A 24,942-nucleotide genomic window follows, 5' to 3' on the forward strand; every position below is an offset into this window, starting at 1 on the left:
GACCTGAGCCCCTCGACACATAAACTACTGCAGCATAAATACTGGAGGCTGAGAGAGGAGGGGTCAGGAGACACTGTGGCCCCAACCGATGATTTCCCCGGACAGGGCCAAACAGGAAGGATATAACCCCATCCACTTTGCCAAAGCACAGCCCCCACACCACTAGAGGGATATCTTCAACCACCAACTTACCATCCTGAGACAAGGCTGAGTAAAGCCCACAAAGATCTCCGCCACGGCACAACCCAAGGGAGGACGCCAACCCAGACAGGAAGATCACATCAGTGACTCAACCCACTCAAGTGATGCATCCCTCCTAGGGACGGCATGAAAGAGCACCAGTAAGCCAGTGACTCAGCCCCTGTAATAGGGTTAGACGCAGAGATTCGCAGTGGAAAGAGGGGAACCGGCCAGGCAGAGACAGCAAGGGCGGTTCATTGCTCCAGAGCCTTTCCGTTCACCTTCACACTCCTGGGCCAGACTACACGCAATCATATGACCCACTGAAGAGATGAGTCTTCAGTAAAGACTTAAAGGTTGAGACTGAGTCTGCGTCTCTCACATGGGTAGACAGACCATTCCATAAAAAGGAGCTCTATAGGAGAAAGCCCTGCCTCCAGCTGTTTGCTTAGAAATTCTAGGGACAATTAGGAGGCCTGCATTTGTGACCGTAGCGTACGTGTAGGTATGTACGGCAGGACCAAATCAGAGAGATAGGTAGGAGCAAGCCCATGTAATGCTTTGTAGGTTAGCAGTAAAACCTTGAAATCAGCCCTTGCCTTAACAGGAAGCCAGTGTAGGGAGGCTAGCACTGGAGTAATATGTCATGCAATGAAATGCAAATGAATTACTTTAAAATCATACAATGTGATTTTCTGGATTTTTGTTTTAGATTCCGTCTCTCACAGTTGAAGTGTACCTATGATCAAAATGACAGACCTCTACATGCTTTGTAAGTAGGAAAACCTGCAAAATCAGCAGTGTATCAAATACTTGTTCTCCCCACTGTATATATTCATTTTTAAACAACACAATACTAATGTTTTAACTTAGGAAGAGTTCAGAAATCAATATTTGGTGGAATAACCCTGATTTTCAATGACAGCTTTCATGCGTCTTAGCATGCTCTCCACCAGTCTTTCACATTGATGTTGGGGGACTTTATGGCACTCCTGGCGCAAAAGTTCAAGCAGCTCGGCTTTGTTTGATGGCTTGTGACCATCCATCTTCCTCTTGATCACATTCCAGAAGTTTTCAATGGGGTTCAGGTCTGGAGATTGGGCTGGCCATAACAGAGTCTTGATCTAGTGGTCCTCCATCCACACCTTGATTGACCTGGCTGTGTGATATGGAGCATTGTCCTGCTGGGAAAAACACTCCTCAGAGTTGGGGAACATTGTCAGAACAGAAGGAAGCAAGTTTTCTTCCAGGACAACCTTGTACGTGGCTTGATTCATGCGTCCTTCACAAAGACAAATCTGCCGGATTCCAGCCTTGCTGAAGCACCATCGGGGGGTGTCATCACAGATCCTCCACCAAATTTCACAGTTGGTGCGAGACACTGTGGCTTGTAGGCCTCTCCAGGTCTCACAACCACTGTGGCATTTGGTGGAGGATCGATGATGATCTGGGGCTGCTTCAGCAAGGCTATTTAAAATCTATTTAATCCATTATGAATTCAAGCTGTAACACAACAAAACGTGGAATAGGTCAAGGGGTAGGAATACTTTCTTAATGCACTGAATCCTCTCCATGTCCTGAATCTATAAACTCTTTAAACTGAACTGCATCTCTACCTCCACCTGCTCTTTAACTGGAGTCCCACAGTAGATGATAATGTATAATAATTATCTAAATCTCAATCAGTTACAATATTGTAACTGAATAAAATATTGTGACAGTCTAGGAACCAACGTTTTGGTCAGTGTTTCCCTGGGCAAGGGAGAACATGCAGGAAATGTATAAAAGCAAAGCCTTGGTTGTGTGGTGTGTGTGTGTGTGTCTGCACACGCATGAGTATTTTTTTTTAATCCTGTGAGCAACCATTTTGTGACCAGACTGACTTGAAGAAATGTTTGGGGGTGTGGTCAATTTTGTTCTGAATGGTATGCATTGAGTTTGACTATCAGTGAGATTATTCATGTGTAAAAATGTTCAAGATGTTCGCCACTGCAATAATGTCCTTTGGGTTTCAGTTTGTTTGGAGAGGCTTTGCTGGTTCGAGGTCCAGGCACTTTATTGGCATCACCCTACAATAAGGGCACTTTAGGTAAAGTAATTTGTATTTCTAAAATATCTATTTACGTAAATGCAGAGGTTACTGTTATTTCCTCCCATCAATAGTACAGTATTGCTTGTCATTTTGTGAACATGGTCAGCTGAATCTCTGCGAAAACACTATTTCAGAAAGCTATCTAGTGAAAGTAACAATTTAAGTTATTTTGTGTGTGTTATTTATCTGTCAAACAAGCAAACCTAGTCTTCTAGGCTTTAATAAACATTACATGTTCTTTGTATTGGCCTCTGTACTATTTCCCTTCAATGGGCCTAGAACCTTTTCTAACGTTTGTTACAATTGTGATAGAAATGCTATATTTTTGCTCGGGTGTTGTCTGGTCCGTTGCATTGTTCAAAACTCACCCAACTCAATGGGTGGCCTGTCACGAACCTGTCATATGTTCTGGTTGAGGTCTTCTCCTCACTGAACAGTAACTGGCATTGTCTCCGTCTCCTCACTGAACAGTAACTGGCGTTGTCTTCATCCCCTCACTGAACAGTAACTGGCGTTGTCTCCGTCCTCTCAATGAACAGTAACTGGCGTTGTCTTCGTCCCCTCACTGAACAGTAACTGGCGTTGTCTCCGTCCCCTCACTGAACAGTAACTGGCGTTGTCTCCGTCCCCTCACTGAACAGTAACTGGCGTTGTCTCCGTCCCCTCACTGAACAGTAACTGGCGTTGTCTCCGTCCCCTCACTGAACAGTAACTGGCGTTGTCTCCGTCCCCTCACTGAACAGTAACTGGCGTTGTCTCCATCCCCTCACTGAACAGTAACTACCGTTGTCTCCATCCCCTCACTGAACAGTAACTGGCGTTGTCTCCGTCCCCTCACTGAACAGTAACTGGCGTTGTCTCCATCCCCTCACTGAACAGTAACTACCGTTGTCTCCGTCCCCTCACTGAACAGTAACTGGCGTTGTCTCCGTCCCCTCACTGAACAGTAACTACCGTTGTCTCCGTCCCCTCACTGAACAGTAACTACCGTTGTCTCCGTCCCCTCACTGAACAGTAACTGGCGTTGTCTCCGTCCCCTCACTGAACAGTAACTGGCGTTGTCTGGTGGTGCTATTTTAGCTAACCCTATCCGGCAGGTGTTTTTACAGTCATGTCTGCAAAAATACTACAGTATACTAGCCATGTCCACCAAATACTATAGTGAATACTACCGTGAAGTCCGCAAAAACACTACAGTCAATTCCATAGTACGTAAATATAGTAATACTAGTGAATACCATAGTACGTTAAAGAGAGTAATACAGTAGTTTAGACCATATAATTTCTTTCATGTGGGTACAAGGAGAGACGAAGAGAAGGATGCATACACGTACACAAAGGGCAAGGAAAAAAATAAGTGATTGGACAATTCAAATTCCCTTATTGCCTAGCAGCATCCAACCAAATGAGACTGCGGATCAAACAAGCGGTTAGAACTGTGTGCGCGTGTTATCCTGAAAAAGATGCAGTGTGAGAGGAGGGAACAGGAGACCCAGAAGAACACACCTGTGTCAACATGAACACTCAAAGAAACACACTTGAGACACAATGATTTTATAACATACTTAGGTTTTTATGTAATCCCCCCCCCGCCCCCAAAACTGGAATGTACGTCTGGAAAGAGGTGATTGGGAAGGAACAGGAGAGCAGAGACCCTGGGGAGGCAACCTAAACCATCTTATAGTGTCCTGCAAAGTCTCAACATTCAGTCTCATCGATCTCAAAAAGGTCTCCTTATAACCATCTGCCTACCACATCAAACCATCGTCTCATCCCTTGTCTCACCAACACCTGATCCATCTCTCCTCAGTTCTGAAAAGCAGGGCCCCCTCCTCTGGACGGGGTTATTGGCACAAAATGACTGAGTGGAAAATAGTAGTTGAGAAAGACAAATGAAACACTATGGCAAATGGTACACAGAATACGATAGAATGGGACACAGAATTGCACTGGCCTTAAGTCCAGCTGGTCCCTGGTAGAGAACTAAAAGCAGAATGTCTTGAAAGGTACACAAGGACAGGACATGTTTATTCTAGCACCCAGAAAATCACTTTCTTATCAGAGGCGTCTGCCGCCGTGTCTCAGGTAGTGTGCTGTTGCTTCAATCAGAGTCCAATGTTGTCGAAGAGTTGTGATGTAAGTATGAGGTCCAGAATGTCCCAGAGTGATGAAATGACCCAGAGAGGTGTCAGACCCAGAGAGGTGTCAGACCCAGAGAGGCGTCAGACCCCGAGAGGCGTCAGACTCAGCCGGAGCTGGACTGACCTGTGATGTTTCCCGATCACACTTCCTCCAACACTCTGACTACAGACCTCAACATCCTAGAAGTCATCACACTCCATAAAAACGACAATAGGAATCCATTAGTTTGTATGAAAACATGAAACGATACATCAATTTCTGTGTATGAGGTGTGGTCCTGAGACTCGAGGACTGCGTTTTTAAAGCCAGCGTGTAAGACATTTCCTCCGTAGCACTTTGCTATGTGCACATTGTGTTGAAACGGTCCCGTAGATGGTCCACCATGGTGCTATACATGTTGACTATCGTCTGTGGCATTTCAACGATGACCTCTGACCTTTTCGCTTTCTTTACTTTGCTGCATTCCTCTCCTCAGCCAGCCAACCGTTGGTCATCAGCTACCAATGCATTGTGGGGAATGAAAAGAGACTGCAGCTGCCACAAAACCAAGCAGATCATTTGTCTCGAAAAAAGACACTTTCACCAGTCACAGAGGAGCAACATAAACAATACAGTGGGGTTAAAGGTTTCTGTAGCTGTGTGTGTGTGTGTGTGTGTGTGTGTGTGTGTGTGTGTGTGTGTGTGTGTGTGTGTGTGTGTGTGTAGCTGTGTGTACAGTATGGGAGAATCACAGTGTTTGTGGGTTCGTCTGTTCAAACACGTTGCCAATACTCTTCCTCTTCTTGAGTACACCTCTTTGTGCTGTTCTCCTCCTTCCTCTGTGAAACTTTATATACAGAAAAGTGAACTATTTCAATGCTAAGGCATTGTAGAGTGAGAGGATGGGATAAAGGAAGAGTAGATCCTTCATTTCGAAGACGAACACAAAACACAATCCTAAATACCAGTACCTAGATCTCATCTAGACTCCAAAACAGAGAACATACAACACTGACAAGAAAACAGTGCCTAACAGAAATCTGAACTGAAATATCTACAAACGAGTTAGGAAATCATTATATTATGTCATCTGTAAAGGATGACCGTGGGTAGAAATCTGGCTTTGATATTTGCTCGTGTGGTTTTGGTTTTAAGACTGACATACCCCGAAAACAAAAGTTATCACGCACCACACACGAGCAGATGTACTGCTTGTGCGTACATGCGCACGCACACAAAAACACGTTCACTCACGCAAATATACACACACACACACACAGACTAACCATTTGAAAAGTTTTGACATGTCATATCTAGTGTCAGCTCTCACTTTGAGTGAGAGGCGACACTGAGCCGCTGCCACTGTGAGTCCATCAGTTTAACGGCCCTCATGTCCAGGCCTCATGGACCCAATCATAGGGTGCAAAGCAGGGAAGAGGTCCTACCCCAACCAATACACCACCCCCCCCATCCATCCACAGAGGCAGGCCACTGTACAGTACAGTCCATAGGGCAGGAGGGTGAGGGCAGCCATCCCGACAGTCAGTCATAGAGAGGGAGGTGGGAGGATAAGGGTGTGGAGGGAGCTAGAGGGACAGTTGGATTTCTACGTTGAAAACAGCAGTCTATTTGTGGATACTGCGTCTATGCCAGCTGGGCCGTCTAGATGTCTCCCTCATACTTTGTAGTAGATGTTGGCTGGGCTCTGGGGGGGCATCTCCTGGACGATGTAGACGGGGTGACCGTAGTCCCCGCTCACCTTCTCGTAATGCGGGCAGTAAGCCTGGTCTGAAGTCCGCAGCGGGATGATGATGTCACTGGGCTCCGAGCCGTTGTTTCCTCCGGCGGAGGAGCCGGCCCCGTTGTTGCTGCCCCTCTTGGGGGTCAGGGTGGCCAGGGTCAGGGTGGGGTGATGGGTCTCAGAGTGCTTGTTCTGTCGCCAGCGGTAACACACCACACAGACGACAGACGTCACGATGAGGAGGAAGGCTCCGCCCCCTGCCGCTCCAGTGATCACCGCCACGTTAGAGGAAGGTAAAGGGTTGTTCCCCTCGCCCTCTCCACCAGCCTTGGGCGTGGTACCGTTCCCTGTTAGGGAAGAGGGGTTAGGATCAATGATTAAAACTGTAGATACTGTATCATTAAACCAATGAGGAGAGTACTGTACCTTTGGGGTGGAAGCGGTTTGAGTCTGGTTTGGGTTTGGGTGGGAGGCCATATGCATCTATGGGAAATCACACAGTTTCTTTAGGGTTGTGAGCAACATTACATAGCACAGTTTCATTAATATTGTTACAAAATATGTACAAGAATATGCCAGACCCCATGCAGATGAATTTATATGAGGATGATTACTATTGAAAGACTAATTACAGCAAATCAAAGAGAATATATATATTTAACAGTAAGGATGGTGATGGTACTCACTCTGTCCCACTTTGAGAATCACCTTCATCCCTCGTGTCACACACACTCCTCCTCTCGTGCTGTCCAGCCCCTGCCTCGTCCCATCAGAGGTAGCTAAGAGAGGAAGAGGAGGAGTGGTAGACTACCGTTAGAGAGATACCTAACACTATCCCACACACATGTCAAACTATGCACTTGAAGTAAATATTGTCAGGTTGGATTACCTCAGCAGCAAACTACATGGAGTCAAAAGCCCTCAAATTATTCCCATCTTTTTTTCACACATGGTAATACATACATTCATACATATATTCTGAAACCACACTTACACACTCTGTAACGTGACACACTTCAACAAGTAACATCAGGCAAGCTCACACACACACACACACACACACACACACACACACACACACACACACACACACACACACACACACACACACACACACACACACACACACACACACACACACACACACACACACACACACACACACACACACACACACACACACAAAACCATGGCACAGCTGGGCCTTCTGGTCAGGGGGACAAGGTCTAAGCAGGAAGCCAGAAGCCATGTTCTATGAGACACACTGTGAACCCAAAGCCATGTTCTATCGGACACACTGTGAACCCAAAGCCACAGCCGTGTTCTATCAGACACACTGTGAACCCAAAGCCACAGCCGTGTTCTATCAGACACACTGTGAACCCAAAGCCACAGCCATGTTCTATCAGACACACTGTGAACCCAAAGACACAGCCATGTTCTATCAGACACACTGTGAACCCAAAGCCATGTTCTATCAGACACACTGTGAACCCAAAGACACAGCCATGTTCTATCAGACACACTGTGAACCCAAAGACACAGCCATGTTCTATCAGACACACTGTGAACCCAAAGCCATGTTCTATCAGACACACTGTGAACCCAAAGCCACAGCCATAACACGCACACAATACCCCAGACACACTGACCACCACATCCCAGCCACTTCCCCTGACCTTTTAAACCCAAACCCAGTCATATTAATCCAAAGACCAGTGGCCATTTAAACCCTCATAAGCCATAATCACACCACATGACACCCCCCTACAGCCTCTACCTCGTATTTACCACTTGAGGCTTTAGATTACAACAGTAGGTAAAGTATAGCTGTAAGGAAAGGTATCTCTCTCTCTCCCCTGTCTCCCTCCCTCCTTCTCTTCCAATTAGGTGTAAAAACCATAAATGAAAGAGTGATAGAACAGAAGAGCAATAAATCATGGAATGATAGAGAACAGAAAGCATGTTAGGTTAATTAAATGAGAAGCAGAAAGAAGAGAGATGCAAGGAGGAGTGAGTCATGGAGATGATGACCAAGGAGGAGTGAGTACTGGAGATGATGACCAAGGAGGAGTGAGTCATGGAGATGATGACCAAGGAGGAGTGAGTCATGGAGATGATGACCAAGGAGGAGTGAGTCATGGAGATGATGACCAAGGAGGAGTGAGTCATGGAGATGATGACCAAGGAGGAGTGAGTCATGGAAATGATGACCAAGGAGGAGTGAGTCATGGAGATGATGACCAAGGAGGAGTGTGTCATGGAGATGATGACCAAGGAGGAGTGAGTAATGGAGATGATGACCAAGGAGGAGTGAGTCATGGAGATGATGACCAAGGAGGAGTGAGTAATGGAGAGGATGACCAAGTTTGGGGCGAGACATAGAAGAAGAGCAGAGAGAAAGAGCAAAGGAGAAAAAGAGGAGCTCGTAATGGAGATGATGATCTGTGGTGAAGGAGAGAAAGAGAGAGAGAGAGGGCGTGATGTACAGCCACGGACCTAAACAGGCGGAAGTTGCTCGGAAAAACCCCCAACACAAGACAAAAGGGAAAGTTGTTAATACATTTAAATAAAACAAGACTGACCCATTAACACACGAGCACACCCACTCTGTAACAGAGGAGGATTTATACACAGACAAGCGACAGGAGGAGGAGGGGGGGGGGGGTATTTTCGCCTCTGGCATATCCTAAATTGACCCAGCGAGTAACCAACTTAGCCCAACCCCACCCTCCCTCCTCCCCTTGCCAAACCTCCCCCTCTCTTCTAAGTGAGAGAGCAGCTAAGGGATTGACCTGTGTTGACCAAGGAGTGTAACTCCAAAAGATGGGTTTACCCCGCCTTTAACCGGGCTAAATCGTGACCCGTTTAACCCATCCCATGTGAAATTAAAGAAATCTCTGTGCCTTGCATAAACCCTCTTCCCCACACAACAACCCACCTGGACAGAAGGAATGTATATGTTAGGATGCTGTTCATTGACTACAGCTCGGCCTTCAATACCATAGTGCCCTACACCAGGTGTCGCAGGAAGGCCAAGTAGATCATCAGGGACCCCAGCCACCCAAGCCACGACCTGTTCTCCCCGCTTCAACCACTCAGACGCGGGCAGTACACTTACCTTACCTGATGCTCCCCCTATGGACATTCTTATTACCTACTCTGAATCTGAAAACATCCTTTTAATTCAGTTCAGCAGATTCAGGCTTTAGTTGTGCCCACGTCAGCTGTCACTCTGCCCAATTGGCCAGTCTCCATCAGCAGTAGAAGCACATACAGACACATTGGGAAGCTACATTAGGGCCAAGTTGGTAAACAGGGCAGGCAGTCTCTCTCTCGCCCACTCTGTCCACCAGGGTGTTAAAACAGGGACACTGTCCTACGGGAGGTCACTGAACTCAAATATCCTGCTGCATTTTTTTGCCGGCATGCACCTTGCAACATGCAGTCAACGTAACGCCATAGCAGTCAGCGTGCAGTCAACGTAACGCCATAGCAGTCAGCGTGCAGTCAACGTAATGACATAGCAGTCAGCGTGCAGTCAACGTAATGACATAGCAGTCAGCGTGCAGTCAACGTAATGACATAGCAGTCAGCGTGCAGTCAACGTAACGACATAGCAGTCAGCGTACAGTCAACGTAATGACATAGCAGTCAGCGTGCAGTCAACGTAACGACATAGCAGTCAGCGTGCAGTCAACGTAATGACATAGCAGTCAGCGTGCAGTCAACATAACGCCATAGCAGTCAGCGTGCAGTCAACGTAATGACATAGCAGTCAGCGTGCAGTCAACGTAACGCCATAGCAGTCAGCGTACAGTCAACGTAATGACATAGCAGTCAGCGTGCAGTCAACGTAACGACATAGCAGTCAGCGTGCAGTCAACGTAATGACATAGCAGTCAGCGTGCAGTCAGTCAGCGTAGTCGAACGTAATGACATAGCAGTCAGCGTGCAGTCAACGTAATGACATAGCAGTCAGCGTGCAGTCAACGTAACGCCATAGCAGTCAGCGTGCAGTCAACGTAATGACATAGCAGTCAGCGTGCAGTCAGCGTCAACGACATAGCAGTCAGCGTGCAGTCATCGTCATAGCGTCAGCGTGCAGTCAACGTAATGACATAGCAGTCAGCGTGCAGTCAACGTAACGACATAGCAGTCAGCGTGCAGTCAACGTAATGACATAGCAGTCAGCGTGCAGTCAACGTAACGCCATAGCAGTCAGCGTGCAGTCAACGTAACGCCATAGCAGTCAGCGTGCAGTCAACGTAACGCCATAGCAGTCAGCGTGCAGTCAACGTAATGACATAGCAGTCAGCGTGCAGTCAACGTAATAGCAGTCGTAATGACAACGTAGCAGTCAGCGTGCAGTCAACGTAATGACAACGTAGCAGTCAGCGTGCAGTCAACGTAATGCCATAGCAGTCAGCGTGCAGTCAACGTAACGCCATAGCAGTCAGCGTGCAGTCAACGTAATGACATAGCAGTCAGCGTGCAGTCAACGTAATGACATAGCAGTCAGCGTGCAGTCAACGTAATGACATAGCAGTCAGCGTAGCAGTCAAGTCGTAATGATAGCAGTCAGCGTGCAGTCAGCGTGCAGTCAACGTAATGACATAGCAGTCAGCGTGCAGTCAACGTAACGCCATAGCAGTCAGCGTGCAGTCAACGTAATGACATAGCAGTCAGCGTACAGTCAACGTAATGACATAGCAGTCAGCGTGCAGTCAACGTAATGACATAGCAGTCAGCGTACAGTCAACGTAATGACATAGCAGTCAACGTGCATTCAATGTAACGCCATAGCAGTCAGTGTGCATTCAATGTAACGCCATAGCAGTCAGCGTACAGTCAACGTAATGACATAGCAGTCAATGTGCATTCAATGTAACGCCATAGCAGTCAGCGTACAGTCAACGTAATGACATAGCAGTCAGCGTACAGTCAACGTAATGACATAGCAGTCAACGTGCATTCAATGTAACGCCATAGTAGTCAATGTGCATTCAATGTAACGCCATAGCAGTCAGCGTACAGTCAACGTAATGACATAGCAGTCAACGTGCATTCAATGTAACGCCATAGCAGTCAGTGTGCATTCAATGTAACGCCATAGCAGTCAGCGTACAGTCAACGTAATGACATAGCAGTCAACGTGTATTCAATGTAACGCCATAGCAGTCAGCGTGCAGTCAACGTAATGACATAGCAGTCAACGTGCATTCAATGTAACGCCATAGCAGTCAACGTGCGTTCAATGTACTGCCATAGCAGTCAACGTGCAGTCAACGTAATGCCATAGCAGTCAACGTTCGTTCAATGTAACGCCATAGCAGTCAACGTGCAGTCAACGTAATGCCATAACAGTCAACGTGCAGTCAACACAACACCATAGCAGTCAACGCGCAGTCAACGTAATGCCATAGCAGTCAACGTGCAGTCAACACAACGCCATAGCAGTCAACGCGCAGTCAACGTAATGCCATAGCAGTCAACGTGCAGTCAACGTTCCCTTACAGGGAAGTGGATAGGTTTGGCTAGACATGGTTGGAAATCTAGACTGCAATCTGTATGTCGTAAAGTACAGTAGCCTAATATCAGCCCATTGTTAACAAGCCTGTTATCTGGTGTTCTAAATGAGGTGTGGTCTGTGTGTAGGCTATGTTCTAAACATGACTCAGCCAAGCTGCATGCAGTACAGTTATCTGGTGTTCTAAATGAGGTGTGGTCTGTGTGTAGGCTATGTTCTAAACATGACTCAGCCAAGCTGCATGTAGTACAGTTATCTGGTGTTCTACATTTTTAATTTTTTTATTTCACCTTTATTTAACCAGGTAGGCTAGTTGAGAACAGGTTCTCATTTGCAACTGCGACCTGGCCAAGATAAAGCATAGCAGTGTGAACAGTCAACACAGAGTTACACATGGAGTAAACAATTAACAAGTCAATAACACAGAGAAAAAAAGGGGAGTCTATATACAATGTGTGCAAAAGGCATGAGGAGGTAGGCGAATAATTACAATATTGCAGATTAACACTGAAGTGATAAATGATCATGTACAGGTAGAGATATTGGTGTGCAAAAGAGCAGAAAAGTAAATAAATAAAAACTGTGGGGATGAGGTAGGTGAAAATGGGTGTGCTATTTACCAATAGATTATGTACAGCTGCAGTGATCGGTTAGCTGCTCAGCTAGCTGATGTTTGAAGTTGGTGAGGGAGATAAAAGTCTCCAACTTCAGCGATTTTTGCAATTCGTTCCAGTCACAGGCAGCAGAGTACTGGAACGAAAGGCGGCCGAATGAGGTGTTGGCTTTAGGGATGATCAATGAGATACACCTGCTGGAGCGCGTGCTACGGATGGGTGTTGCCATCGTGACCAGTGAGCTGAGATAAGGCGGAGCTTTGCCTAGCATGGCCTTGTAGATGACCTGAAGCCAGTGGGTCTGGCGACGAATATGTAGCGAGGGCCAGCCGACTAGAGCATACAAGTCGCAGTGGTGGGTAATATAAGGTGCTTTAGTGACAAAACAGATGGCACTGTGATAAACTGCATCCAGTTTGCTGAGTTTTGTAGATGACGTCGCCGAAGTCGAGGATCGGTAGGATAGTCAGTTTTACTAGGGTAAGCTTGGCAGCGTGAGTGAAGGAGGCTTTGTTGCGGAATAGAAAGCCGATTCTTGATTTGATTTTCGATTGGAGATGTTTGATATGGGTCTGGAAGGAGAGTTTGCGGTCTAGCCAGACACCTAGGTACTTATAGGTGTCCACATATTCAAGGTCGGAGCCATCCAGTGTGGTGATGCTAGTCGGGCATGCGGGTGCAGGCAGCGATCGGTTGAAAAGCATGCATTTGGTTTTACTAGCGTTTAAGAGCAGTTGGAGGCCACGGAAGGAGTGTTGTATGGCATTGAAGCTCGATTGGAGGTTAGATAGCACAGTGTCCAATGACGGGCCGAAAGTGTATACAATGGTGTCGTCTGCGTAGAGGTGGATCAGGGAATCGCCCGCAGCAAGAGCAACATCATTGATATACGCAGAGAAAAGAGTCGGCCCGAGAATTGAACCCTGTGGCACCCCCATAGAGACTGCCAGGGGACCGGACAACATGCCCTCCGATTTGACACACTGAACTCTGTCTGCAAAGTAATTGGTGAACCAGGCAAGGCAGTCATCCGAAAAACCGAGGCTACTGAGTCTGCCGATAAGAATATGGTGATTGACAGAGTCGAAAGCCTTGGCAAGGTCGATGAAGACGGCTGCACAGTACTGTCTTTTATCGATGGCGGTTATGATGTCGTTTAGTACCTTGAGTGTGGCTCTGGTGCACCCGTGACCGGCTCGGAAACCGGATTGCATAGCGGAGAAGGTACAGTGGGATTCGAGATGGTCAGTCACCTGTTTGTTGACTTGGCTTTCGAAGACCTTAGATAGGCAGGGCAGGATGGATATAGGTCTGTAACAGTTTGGGTCCAGGGTGTCACCCCCTTTGAAAAGGGGGATGACTGCGGCAGCTTTCCAGTCCTTGGGGATCTCAGACGATATGAAAGAGAGGTTGAACAGGCTGGTAATAGGGGTTGCGACAATGGCGGCGGATAGTTTCAGAAATAGAGGGTCCAGATTGTCAAGCCCAGCTGATTTATACGGGTCCAGGTTTTGCAGCTCTTTCAGAACATCTGCTATCTGGATTTGGGTAAAGGAGAACCTGGAGAGGCTTGGGCGAGGAGCTGCGGGGGGGCCGGGGCTGTTGGCCGAGGTAGGAGTAGCCAGGCGGAAGGCATGGCCAGCCGTTGAGAAATGCTTGTTGAAGTTTTCGATAATCATGGATTTGTCGGTGGTGACCGTGTTCCCTAGCCTCAGTGCAGTGGGCAGCTGGGAGGAGGTGCTCTTGTTCTCCATGGACTTCACAGTGTCCCAGAACTTTTTGGAGTTGGAGCTACAGGATGCAAACTTCTGCCTGAAGAAGCTGGCCTTAGCTTTCCTGACTGACTGCGTGTATTGGTTCCTGACTTCCCTGAACAGTTGCATATCGCGGGGACTGTTCGATGCTATTGCAGTCCGCCACAGGATGTTTTTGTGCTGGTCGAGGGCAGTCAGGTCTGGAGTGAACCAGAGTGTGGTCTGTGTGTAGGCTATGTTCTAAACATGACTCAGCCAAGCTGCATGCAGTGCAGTGCAGTGCAGTGCTGCTCGATCCCTGGTTGGTATAGTGGGGTTGGACTCTGATGTCTGACTCAGACAAGGTTATGTTGTGGCTGAGGGGCACAACAAGACATTGGCTCCTATTCCATCGTAACATAGTAAACAGATGTACTGTATGGTCTAAAACACGTTTTGTATTGTGCTGCATGAGCACACGTTTACATTCACATGCACTCACCCAAACCATGTGCACTGCAAGAAATTCCCCTGCGTATTGATTTAAACCTGCTTCCAACAAGGCACAAATATACTTATCTTAGGAATCTGGTGACTGGGTTTGATTGAATAGGGTTCCTTGTATTGATAAAGGGCCCTTCTGCATTTGCTACATCCATTTTTTTATGTATATATTGTTTTAAACTTATGACTGAAATGTACTCATTGATTCTTGAAGAATATAACTTCTAAATGCCTCATGAGCTTAGTTCAACCATGCCATCAGAACCAAATGTTTGTAAACAAAGTAAATGTAAAACACTATAAAGCCTCAAAACATGGTCACATTTTTTTTGAATGATATTATATTTATATTATTATTGATGGTCAGCCCTTGCATCCATAGCTCTGTCTATGATTTGAAGAGTGGTTACATTTCTCCAGTCCCATCGCTCAGCTTTTTACCCAAACAGGGGCAGAGAACACTCTTATCGTTTGAATTGCTGATTGCCGCTTTAAACTCTCAGATTCTTCCCTCTGTATTCTCCCTTACATCCCTGTCCATGCAAGCTTCAAATAATTGGTTTATAGGTTAACACACCCTCTTTCAAATTGAATTTGTGTTTTTTTTTGTAGGTTGTAACTTGGGCCGAAACAATTTTCCCCAATCTGTGTGGGCAGCAGTGTCTCCGGAGCCAAATAGCAGTAGCCCTGCCTCAGTGCACTAATCTGTAATTCGTGGAGTCACTGAGGACACCGCCTGATTGGACACAAATTGAAACAGATGACGCTTCACCTCTCTTTGATTGGATGAGGCCGTTCACTGAATACTAACTGTGGTTATTAGGCAATAGAAGGCTTGGCAGTTGAAGCAGGTACTCAGATTTAGGGTCAGGGTTCACCTTAGCTAAATAGACAGATTCACACCTGTGACTCAGCATCACCTGTCCTTCCTTGTCTTCTCTCTTTCGCTGTTCCGCTCTGGCTATCAACGCTTTCTCTCTCTGCAGGCCATCTGTGTCTCCGTCTACATCTTCATCACAGAAACCTCTCCCTCATCAGCATTGTACCTCAGGTACAACATTTACATCATTACATTGCAGAGCAAAGCCCAAAACACAGCGAGCTGATTTCCAATAAGAGTAAAAGAAAGACGGACCAAAATAGGGTTGGAAAAAGGTGAATCGATGGCAGGAATAAGACAGAGGTGAGAGAGAGCAGGGGAGATGGAAGAAGAGAAGGAGGGAGGACGGGAGAGTGGCTGAGAGCACAAACAGGGGGAGTGGGAGGGAGAGAGAGAAGGGAAGGGATGACTAAATGAAGAAACAGGGAATGTGGAGAGAGAGATTGAGTGCGAGAGAGAGAGAGAGAGAGAGAGTTAGAGAGAGAGACAGAGATGAGGAGACGTAGAGGCTCTATCGGAGGCTGAAATCTGAAAGGGTTTTCTGGGTCATGGTCCTGTCAGCTCCAGTGGGGATAGGGAGAGATAAGGCGCTGGTGGAGATAACACACAGGATGAGGAAACGCATGCAGACACATTGTCAGACAGGCAAAGAGGAAGAGAAAACAGCGGTGCTCCATCAGCTGTGTAATGGCTGATTATGCTCTGCCTGGATCCCGCGGACAGGCCCATACTGCCCAGGACGCATTACCAAAGACATGCATCCTTACCCAACTGTCACACACACATACACACACCCTCCAAAACCTGGAAGACAAAGACAAAACATAACCATACATACACCTACGCACAGTACACAAAGACCTTCTCCAATGCCGACACTGCCATGTCCTTAATAAGGGTCTCTCTTCATTCATGTTTCATCCAATTGAGTATATGGTGACGTTAATCATGTTTGGTCATTATGTGAGGCGAATCGTTGTTCCCGCCCGGCAGAGTTGTATTATTGACAGAGGGGCAGGGTGAAATGGTGAACATGTAAAGGGGATTGGAGATCTGAGATTGCGCTATATCATTTAAGGCTCTTTCCCCTCGAGTACAATCAAAAAAGCCTGCCCGCCCCCACACTGCAACCTCACAAAGAGGAGAACAAATACACAATAAAAAGAGACATTATAGAGAGCCATCCAGCCGAACTAACCCAGTCTGACAACTGAGTCAGATCACAGCCAAGGGGCTAGAGGAGCAGAGAAAGAGAGAAAGTGAGAGAGGGATAGAGGGGGAGAGAGGGATAGAGAGGGTGAGAGAGGGATAGAGAGGGTGAGAGAGGGATAGAGGGGGAGAGAGGGGGAGAGAGGGGGAGAGAGATGGATAGAGGGGGAGAGAGGGGGAGAGAGGGGAGAGAGGGGGAGAGAGGGATAGAGGGGGAGATAGGGTGAGAGGGTGAGAGAGGGATAGAGGGGGAGAGAGGGTGAGAGAGGGGAGAGAGGAATAGAGGGGGAGAGAGGGTGAGAGAGGGATAGAGATGGGATCAAATCTCTTTTTAAATCGGCGTCTCCGCCGACTGTCTCAGTGTATTCACGTTAGCTGTGTTACTTATGCCAATGCTAGGCCCATGTGTTAGCTATGTGTGTGTGTGTGTGTGTGTGTGTGTGTGTGTGTGTGTGTGTGTGTGTGTGTGTGTGTGTGTGTGTGTGTGTGTGTGTGTGTGTGTGTGTGTGTGTGTGTGTGTGTGTGTGTGTGTGTGTGTGTGTGTGCGTGCGTGCGTGCGTGCGTGCGTGTGTGTGTGTGTGAGGCGAGAGGATACAGTCTGTTACGTTAGAGCCTGGGAAAAGGAGATGGGCCTCCCCCCTCTCTCTGTTCATTATCCTAATTAGTTTCTTAATGGCATACATTAAAAGTATGTCACTGGTTGGAGGAGGGTAGCAGGACCGATGGGAGAAAAGAAAGGAATAGATATACATCTACAGCGTGTGTAGAGAAACACATCTGTTCTATATCTTCCATATGTTCCTCATGTCAGATATGAGTATCAAGGTCAACATCTAAGTAATAAAAAAAATACATTTTCCCCCCCCAGACACGCTAATGTTGAAATGGTATTTCCTGGTTGTAGGCATGTTATAACACGTGCTTGCTCACAGACCATGTCAACTAAGTACCTCTCTCTCTGTCAGGCCTCAGAGGCACACGAGGTGGACTGACTGGCACCTGAGAGGTCTCAGTCTGTCTCTAGTACCTGAAGAGAAGAGGCACAGTCAGATTAAGGATGATGAAGAGATCCTCTTCCTGGAGCCATTACATCATCTCCCTCACGCTCCACATAGGCAGATTATTTGGCCTTTTCTACGTCTATTAAAGACTTGCCTGGGGGACTGTACACCATACCGAGAATTAAGCCTCTGGCATGACAGCAAATCCCATAGCCTTAGGGGTGGTAGCAGAATGTGTGTGTGTGTGTGTGTGTGTTACGCAGATCTACAAGTGCCTGTTCAAGCATGAGCTCCACCATGTTATAGTTAATACCGCAGTTACAGAGATCAACTCTATATTACACTGGTATCGTCTGTCTGTCTGTCTGTCTGTCTGTCTGTCTGTCTGTCTGTCTGTCTGTCTGTCTGTCTGTCTGTCTGTCTGTCTGTCTGTCTGTCTGTCTGTCTGTCTGTCTGTCTGTCTGTCTGTCTGTCTGTCTGTCTGTCTGTCTGTCTGTCTGTCTGTCTGTCTGTCTGTCTGTCTGTCTGTCTGTCTGTCTGTCTGTCTGTCTGTCTGTCTGTCTGTCTGTCTGTCCTTGTCCCTAGTGAACAGCTGGTGGAGTGAATTCCCCCAATCCCCTGACCACTGTAATCTCTCTCTCTGCTCACACGAATGTCTGTAAAAACAATGTCCCTGTGTGTGTGTGTGTGTGTGTGTGTGTGTGTGTGTGTGTGTGTGTGTGTGTGTGTGTGTGTGTGTGTGTGTGTGTGTGTGTGTGTGTGTGTGTGTGTGTGTGTGTGTGTGTGTGTGTGTGTGTGTGTGTGTGTGTGTGTGTGTGTGTGTGTGTGTGTGTGTGTGTGTGTGTGTGTGTGTGTGACAGAGAGAGAGTCCCTGCAGATTTCCTGCCGCCGTGTTTAAAAAGTGTGTGAACGTCTGTGTTAATGTGAGTTGCTGGCACAACCAGAAGGTTATTGAATCACTGTGTTAAACCTTTTCAATCCAATTTTTTGGGAGAATTGTACGGAAGGACATTCATCAGCGAAGAAAACACACACACAGTACACACATGATGTTCGGTAAAGCACATGCAGAAAAACAGAGATGGATGCTTGAATAGACAAGCATGAACAAGCAGATACAAAGGCTATCTCTCATTTCTGTTGCACTCTCTCTCTACACACAAACACTCACAACTACAGTGTGGTACGGTTCTGATTGTTGACCTAGATCGGGGAAGCGACGTGTCACTTTGTGTTATTCACAGTCATCACACAGCCCCTCTCTTACACACACACAGGATCACACACGGAACAGTCACTGGACTGTTACTAGCGAGTGTTCCATGTTCTCTCACAGTCTCTCTCTCTATATATATATATATATATATATATATATATATATATATATATATATACATACATTTATATACAGTGGTGCAAAAAAGTATTTAGTCTGCCACCAATTGTGCAAGTTCTCCCACTGAAAAAGATGAGAGGCCTGTAATTTTCATGATAGGTACAGTTCAACTATGACAGAAAATGACAAGAAAAAAATCCAGAAAATCACATTGTAGGATTTTTAATGATTTTATTTGCAAATTATGGTGGAAAATAAGTATTTGGTCACCTACAAACATGCAAGATTTCTGGCTCTCACAGACCTGTAACTTCTTCTTTAAGAGGCTCCTCTGTCCTCCACTCGTTACCTGTATTAATAGCACCTGTTTGAACTTGTTATCAGTATAAAAGACACCTGTCCACAACCTCAAACAGTCACACTCCAAACTCCACTATGGCCAAGACCAAATAGCTGTCAAAGGACACCAGAAACACAATTGTAGACCTGCACCAGGCTGGGAAGACTGAATCTGCAATAGGTAAGCAGCTTGGTTTGAAGAAATCAACTGTGGGAGCAATTAATAGGAAATGGAAGACATACAAGACCACTGATAATCTCCCTCAATCTGGGGCTCCATGCAAGATCTCACCCGTGGGGTCAAAATGATCACAAGAGCGGTGAGCAAAAATCCTAGAACCACACGGGGGGACCTAGTGAATGACCTGCAGAGAGCTGGGACCAAAGTAACAAAGCCTACCATCAGTAACACACTACGCCGCCAGGGACTCAAATCCTGCAGTGCCAGACGTGTCCCCCTGCTTAAGCCAGTACATGTCCAGGCCCGTCTGAAGTTTGCTAGAGAGAATTTGGATGATCCAGAAGAAGATTGGGAGAATGTCATATGGTCAGATGAAACCAAAATATAACTTTTTGGTAAAAAATAAACTCGTCGTGTTTGGAGGACAAAGAATGCTTAGTTGCATCCAAAGAACACCATACCTACTGTGAAGCATGGGGGTGGAAACATCATGCTTTGAGGCTGTTTTTCTGCAAAGGGACCAGGACGGCTGATCCGTGTAAAGGAAAGAATGAATGGGGCCATGTATCGTGAGATTTTGAGTGAAAACCTCCTTCCATCAGCAAGGGCATTGAAGATGAAACGTGGCTGGGTCTTTTTAGCATGACAATGATCCCAAACACACCGCCTGGCCAACGAAGGAGTGCCTTCATAAGAAGCATTTCAAGGTCCTGGAGTGGCCTAGCCAGTCTCCAGATCTCAACCCCATAGAAAATCTTTGGAGGGAGTTGAAAGTCCGTGTTGCCCAGCAACAGCCCCAAAACATCACTGATATAGAGGAGATCTGCATGGAGGAATCGGCCAAAATACCAGCAACAGTGTGTGAAAACCTTGTGAAGACTTACAGAAAACGTTTGACCTCTGTCATTGCCAACAAAGGGTATATAAAAAAGTATTGAGATAAACTTTTGTGATGGACCAAATACTTATTTTCCACCATAATTTGCAAATAAATTCATAAAAAATCCTACAATGTGATTTTCTGGATTTTTTTTCTCATTTTGTCTGTCATAGTTGAAGTGTACCTATGATGACAATTACAGGCCTCTCTCATCTTTTTAAGTGGGAGAACTTGCACAATTGGTGGCTGACTAAATACTTTTTTTTGCCCCACTGTATATATATTTTACATGCAGGCATACACGCATGCGGAGACACACACACAGAGCGAGCAAACGGTCTGCTCCTTTTCGCTATTTCAGCTTAACACTGATAAATAATCCAACTAGCTCCTCAATTATTAACCTCTCTACACAGCACACACTGATGCATTATGACACCATAAAACACACGGTCAATAGCCAACCTTGCCAGCAGCCAACACACTCGTACCCAGTGTGTGTCAGGCAGTCAGTCAAAACACACCCACCCATGCAGGCATGTACAGACATGCACACAAGCACAGACAGTCACACTTGGAGCATCAGCTTGATAAAATGCCACACACAGACAGACGCCCTCCACTGTGAGGCAAGTCATTTAGAGTGAGCGTTTGGCTTGATGTGATCATGGTGCAGCATTGTTTGACTGCCTCTCTCGTGTTGTTTTTTGGGATGGCTGTGGCTGAAGTGCTCCCACGGGAGCCGTATGACTGCTGAGGGATCAAACCTCGTCGACGGAGCTCCTATAACAGCCGTACACGAAGACAACAGAGCAGGAGAACGCTCACTAAATGCTCGGACAGTAAAACACCTCTATGCAATCTAATATTCTTACAACATACCTGCATCCACTTGTCTGATGACATCTAATGAAAATAACTTGTGAGCACAATGCTTCACAAAGATAGACACACAACTGTACAGGGCAGTGGTGGCCTTTGTCTGGCTGGCTAGGCTGGTTTGGTGTGGGCAGTGGTGGTCTATGTCTGGCTGGCTAGGCTGGTTTAGTGTGGGCAGTGGTGGCCTATGTCTGGCTGCTTGACTGAGCTGTGGGTTGGAGACCCAGTCAACTGGGTCATTCCCCCATTGCCCACTGTGCCCTTGAGCTCTCCACCATGCATCACTGCCAATTAAACACCAGTGCTCAAACGACATCAACATGTTGATGCAAATATGTAAAACAGCAGGCCGGTGAATGAACTCCCTCTCCTCACCCAGCTTTCTTTGTCTCTCAGTACTCCAACTCATTACTGCCATATTGGAAAAATTAACAAATGCCAATCAATATAGGTTAACTAGATGTGATTTCCCCATGGTTAGATTACCCCCCCACCCCACACACACACACAGAGATGTAAAAACAAAGCCAGAACGCTCTCATCAAAAACCACAAACATTTAACAACCATTTAAAAACTTAATTGAAAAAATATTTATTGTCTATATGCAGTGAGGTGAGACATATTTTCCAAGTACTCTTGTTAGGATTTGCAATAAAAGAGTGTGTCATCATTCCTTTCCATATCTCCTCAGTGTGGGGAGTGAGTGTCATGAGTGGCACTCAGTCTGACTGTCATGGCTGGATCTGAGCATGTAGAGCTCAGTCTGACTGTCATGGCGGGATCTGAGCATGTAGAGCTCAGTCTGACTGTCATGGCGGGATCAGAGCATGTAGAGCTCAGTCTGACTGTCATGGCTGGATCAGAGCTTGTAGAGCTTAGTCTGACTATCATGGCTGGATCAGAGCATGGAGAGCTCAGTCTGACTGTCATGGCGGGATCTGAGCATGTAGAGCTCAGTCTGACTGTCATGGCGGGATCAGAGCATGTAGAGCTCAGTCTGACTGTCATGGCTGGATCAGAGCATGTTAAGCTCAGTCTGCTGATCTGCTCCTGTCATGCAGGGGCGCACACACACTGCTGAACCCCAGGCCTCTCATACACACAAACACACACTGTCTACTACAGAGCTAGGAGAGAGGCTAGAAAACAGAGGTACAGTGGCACTGTTCAACACTGCTCTATCTGTGTCACTCATTGTGAGAGACATATGGAAATACTTTCTCATGGAATGATAGTGCTTCCATAGTGTATACCACACATTTCTAAAATGTTTCCCTTTCCCCCCCTCACATATCTCTCTCTCTCTTACACACACGCACACACAGGTCCCCTCACCTATGATGTAGTAGTCCGTCAGGGTCTTGAACTCGTGTCCCCACAGGTTGGGGGAGAACTCCTGGAACTTGATGGTGAAGCGCATGTCACTGTTGGGCTTGTCACAGGTGAGCAGCAGGTTGGGCGCGCCCATCACCTCACAGCGGTCGGCCTGCTCGCGCATGGACACCAGGTACAGCTTGTAGTACTCATACTCACTGGGGGATCGGGGGCCTGGGGGGTTGGAGGCTGGGCAGATCAGGTCCAGACGATCTCCTATCTGGGGGTACAACACATACCCCCTGTCATCCTGGAACCTGCAGAGGGAGACAGAGAGAGGTGAGAATGGTATCCATGGCAACAAATGATTGACAGTGTGATATTTACCCATCTCTGTGTCTGACAGCTTGTGTTTGGAGAGGAGGCCTCTCATCTATTCATGGCACAGTTTGGAGGCACAGACGAGTGCCTGTGGGAGCACTGGGTGTGCGGGTACATGCATGGCTGTGGTATGTGTGTTTCTTTCTGTGGATGAATGTGTGTGTGTGTGTGTGTGAGAGAGAGAGAAAGGAGAGAGAGAGAGAAAGGAGAGAGAGAGAGAGAGAGGAGAGAGAAAGGAGAGAGAGAGAGAAAGGAGAGAGAGAGAGAAAGGAGAGAGAGAGAGAGAGAGAGAGAAAGGAGAGAGAGAGAGAGAGAAAGGAGAGAGAGAGAGAAAGGAGAGAGAGAGAGATCTGAGAGACAAGGCAAGAAGGGCATTCTATGCCATCAAAAGAAACATACATTTCAACATACCAATTAGGATTTGGCTAAAAATACTTGAATCAGTCATAGAGCCCATTGCCCTTTATGGTTGTGAGGTCTGGGGTCCGCTCACCAACCAAGACTTCACAAAATGGGACAAACACCAAATTGAGACTGCACGCAGAATTCTGCAAAAATATCCTCCGTGTACAACGTAAAACACCAAATAATGCATGCAGAGCAGAATTAGGCCGATACCCACTAATTATCAAAATCCAGAAAAGAGCCGTTAAATTCTACAACCACCTAAAAGGAAGCGATTCACAAACCTTCCATAACAAAGCCATCACCTACAGAGAGATGAACCTGGAGAAGAGTCCCCTAAGCAAGCTGGTCCTGGGGCTCTGTTCACAAACACAAACACACCCTATAGAGCCCCAGGACAACAGCACAATTAGACCCAACCAAATCATGAGAAAACAAAAAGATAATTACTTAACACATTGGAAAGAATTAACAAAAAAACAGAGCAAACTAGAATGCTATTTGGCCCTACACAGAGAGTACACAGCGGCAGAATACCTGACCACTGTGACTGACCCAAAATTAAGGAAAGCTTTGACTATGTACAGACTCAGTGAGCATAGCCTTGCTATTGAGAAAGGGAAAAAAAAGAAAGAGAAAGGAGAGAGACAGAGAGAGCGAGAGAGAATCAGATTAGTCTTCTGCCAAGAATCCCAATCAACCACTAGCCTGTATTCTGGTAACCAGTAGCTCATGACTAGTAACATTCTCACTGGTTATGTTTCATTTAATAAATGAGATGAGAAAGTGGTCGAAAGGACAAAACAAGAGGAGCGATAGAGTTGTATTGTCACATACACTTGATAGGTGCAGTGAAATGTGTTGTTTTACACGGTCAGCCATAGTAGCATGATAGGTGCAGTGAAATGTGTTGTTTTACACGGTCAGCCATAGTAGTATGATAGGAGCAGTGAAATGTGTTGTTTTTATAAGGTCATGCATAGTAGTATGATAGGAGCAGTGAAATGTGTTGTTTTACACAGTCAGGCATAGTAGTATGATAGGAGCAGTGAAATGTGTTGTTTTACACAGTCAGGCATAGTAGTATGATAGGTGCAGTGAAATGTGTTGTTTTTATAAGGTCAGGCATAGTAGTATGATAGGAGCAGTGAAATGTGTTGTTTTTATAAGGTCATGCATAGTAGTATGATAGGAGCAGTGAAATGTGTTGTTTTACACAGTCAGGCATAGTAGTATGATAGGAGCAGTGAAATGTGTTGTTTTACACAGTCAGGCATAGTAGTATGATAGGTGCAGTGAAATGTGTTGTTTTTATAAGGTCAGGCATAGTAGCATGATAGGTGCAGTGAAATGTGTTGTTTTTATAAGGTCAGGCATAGTAGTATGATAGGAGCAGTGAAATGTGTTGTTTTACACAGTCAGGCATAGTAGTATGATAGGAGCAGTGAAATGTGTTGTTTTACACGGTCAGGCATAGTAGCATGATAGGAGCAGTGAAATGTGTTGTTTTACAGGGTCAGTCATAGTAGTAGGCCCCCTGGAGCATACTAGGGTTAAATAGTAGTTTGCTATTTTACAACTTGATGTTAGATGGTTCCTCACCCTGAAAGTAGGCTATGG

At 46.3% G+C, this 24,942-nt stretch overlaps 1 protein-coding gene across 1 annotated transcript in view; it reads right to left on the minus strand.

Annotated features, from left to right (window-relative positions):
• Positions 1-3,824: 3,824 nt before the first annotated feature.
• The window catches only part of LOC124007962 (ephrin-B3-like), a 37,397-nt gene continuing 16,279 nt past the window's right edge, over positions 3,825-24,942 (minus strand). The window contains exons 2-5 of the mRNA XM_046318871.1: positions 22,558-22,853; positions 6,821-6,913; positions 6,561-6,617; positions 3,825-6,481 (exon numbers count right to left, since the gene is read on the minus strand). Coding sequence (XP_046174827.1) covers positions 6,069-6,481; positions 6,561-6,617; positions 6,821-6,913; positions 22,558-22,853 — 859 coding nt within the window. The 3' untranslated portion in view covers positions 3,825-6,068. The remainder of the gene's footprint in view (positions 6,482-6,560; positions 6,618-6,820; positions 6,914-22,557; positions 22,854-24,942) is intronic.

This window comes from Oncorhynchus gorbuscha, linkage group LG02, assembly GCF_021184085.1.
Source record: "Oncorhynchus gorbuscha isolate QuinsamMale2020 ecotype Even-year linkage group LG02, OgorEven_v1.0, whole genome shotgun sequence".
Taxonomy (NCBI): Eukaryota; Metazoa; Chordata; class Actinopteri; order Salmoniformes; family Salmonidae; genus Oncorhynchus; species Oncorhynchus gorbuscha.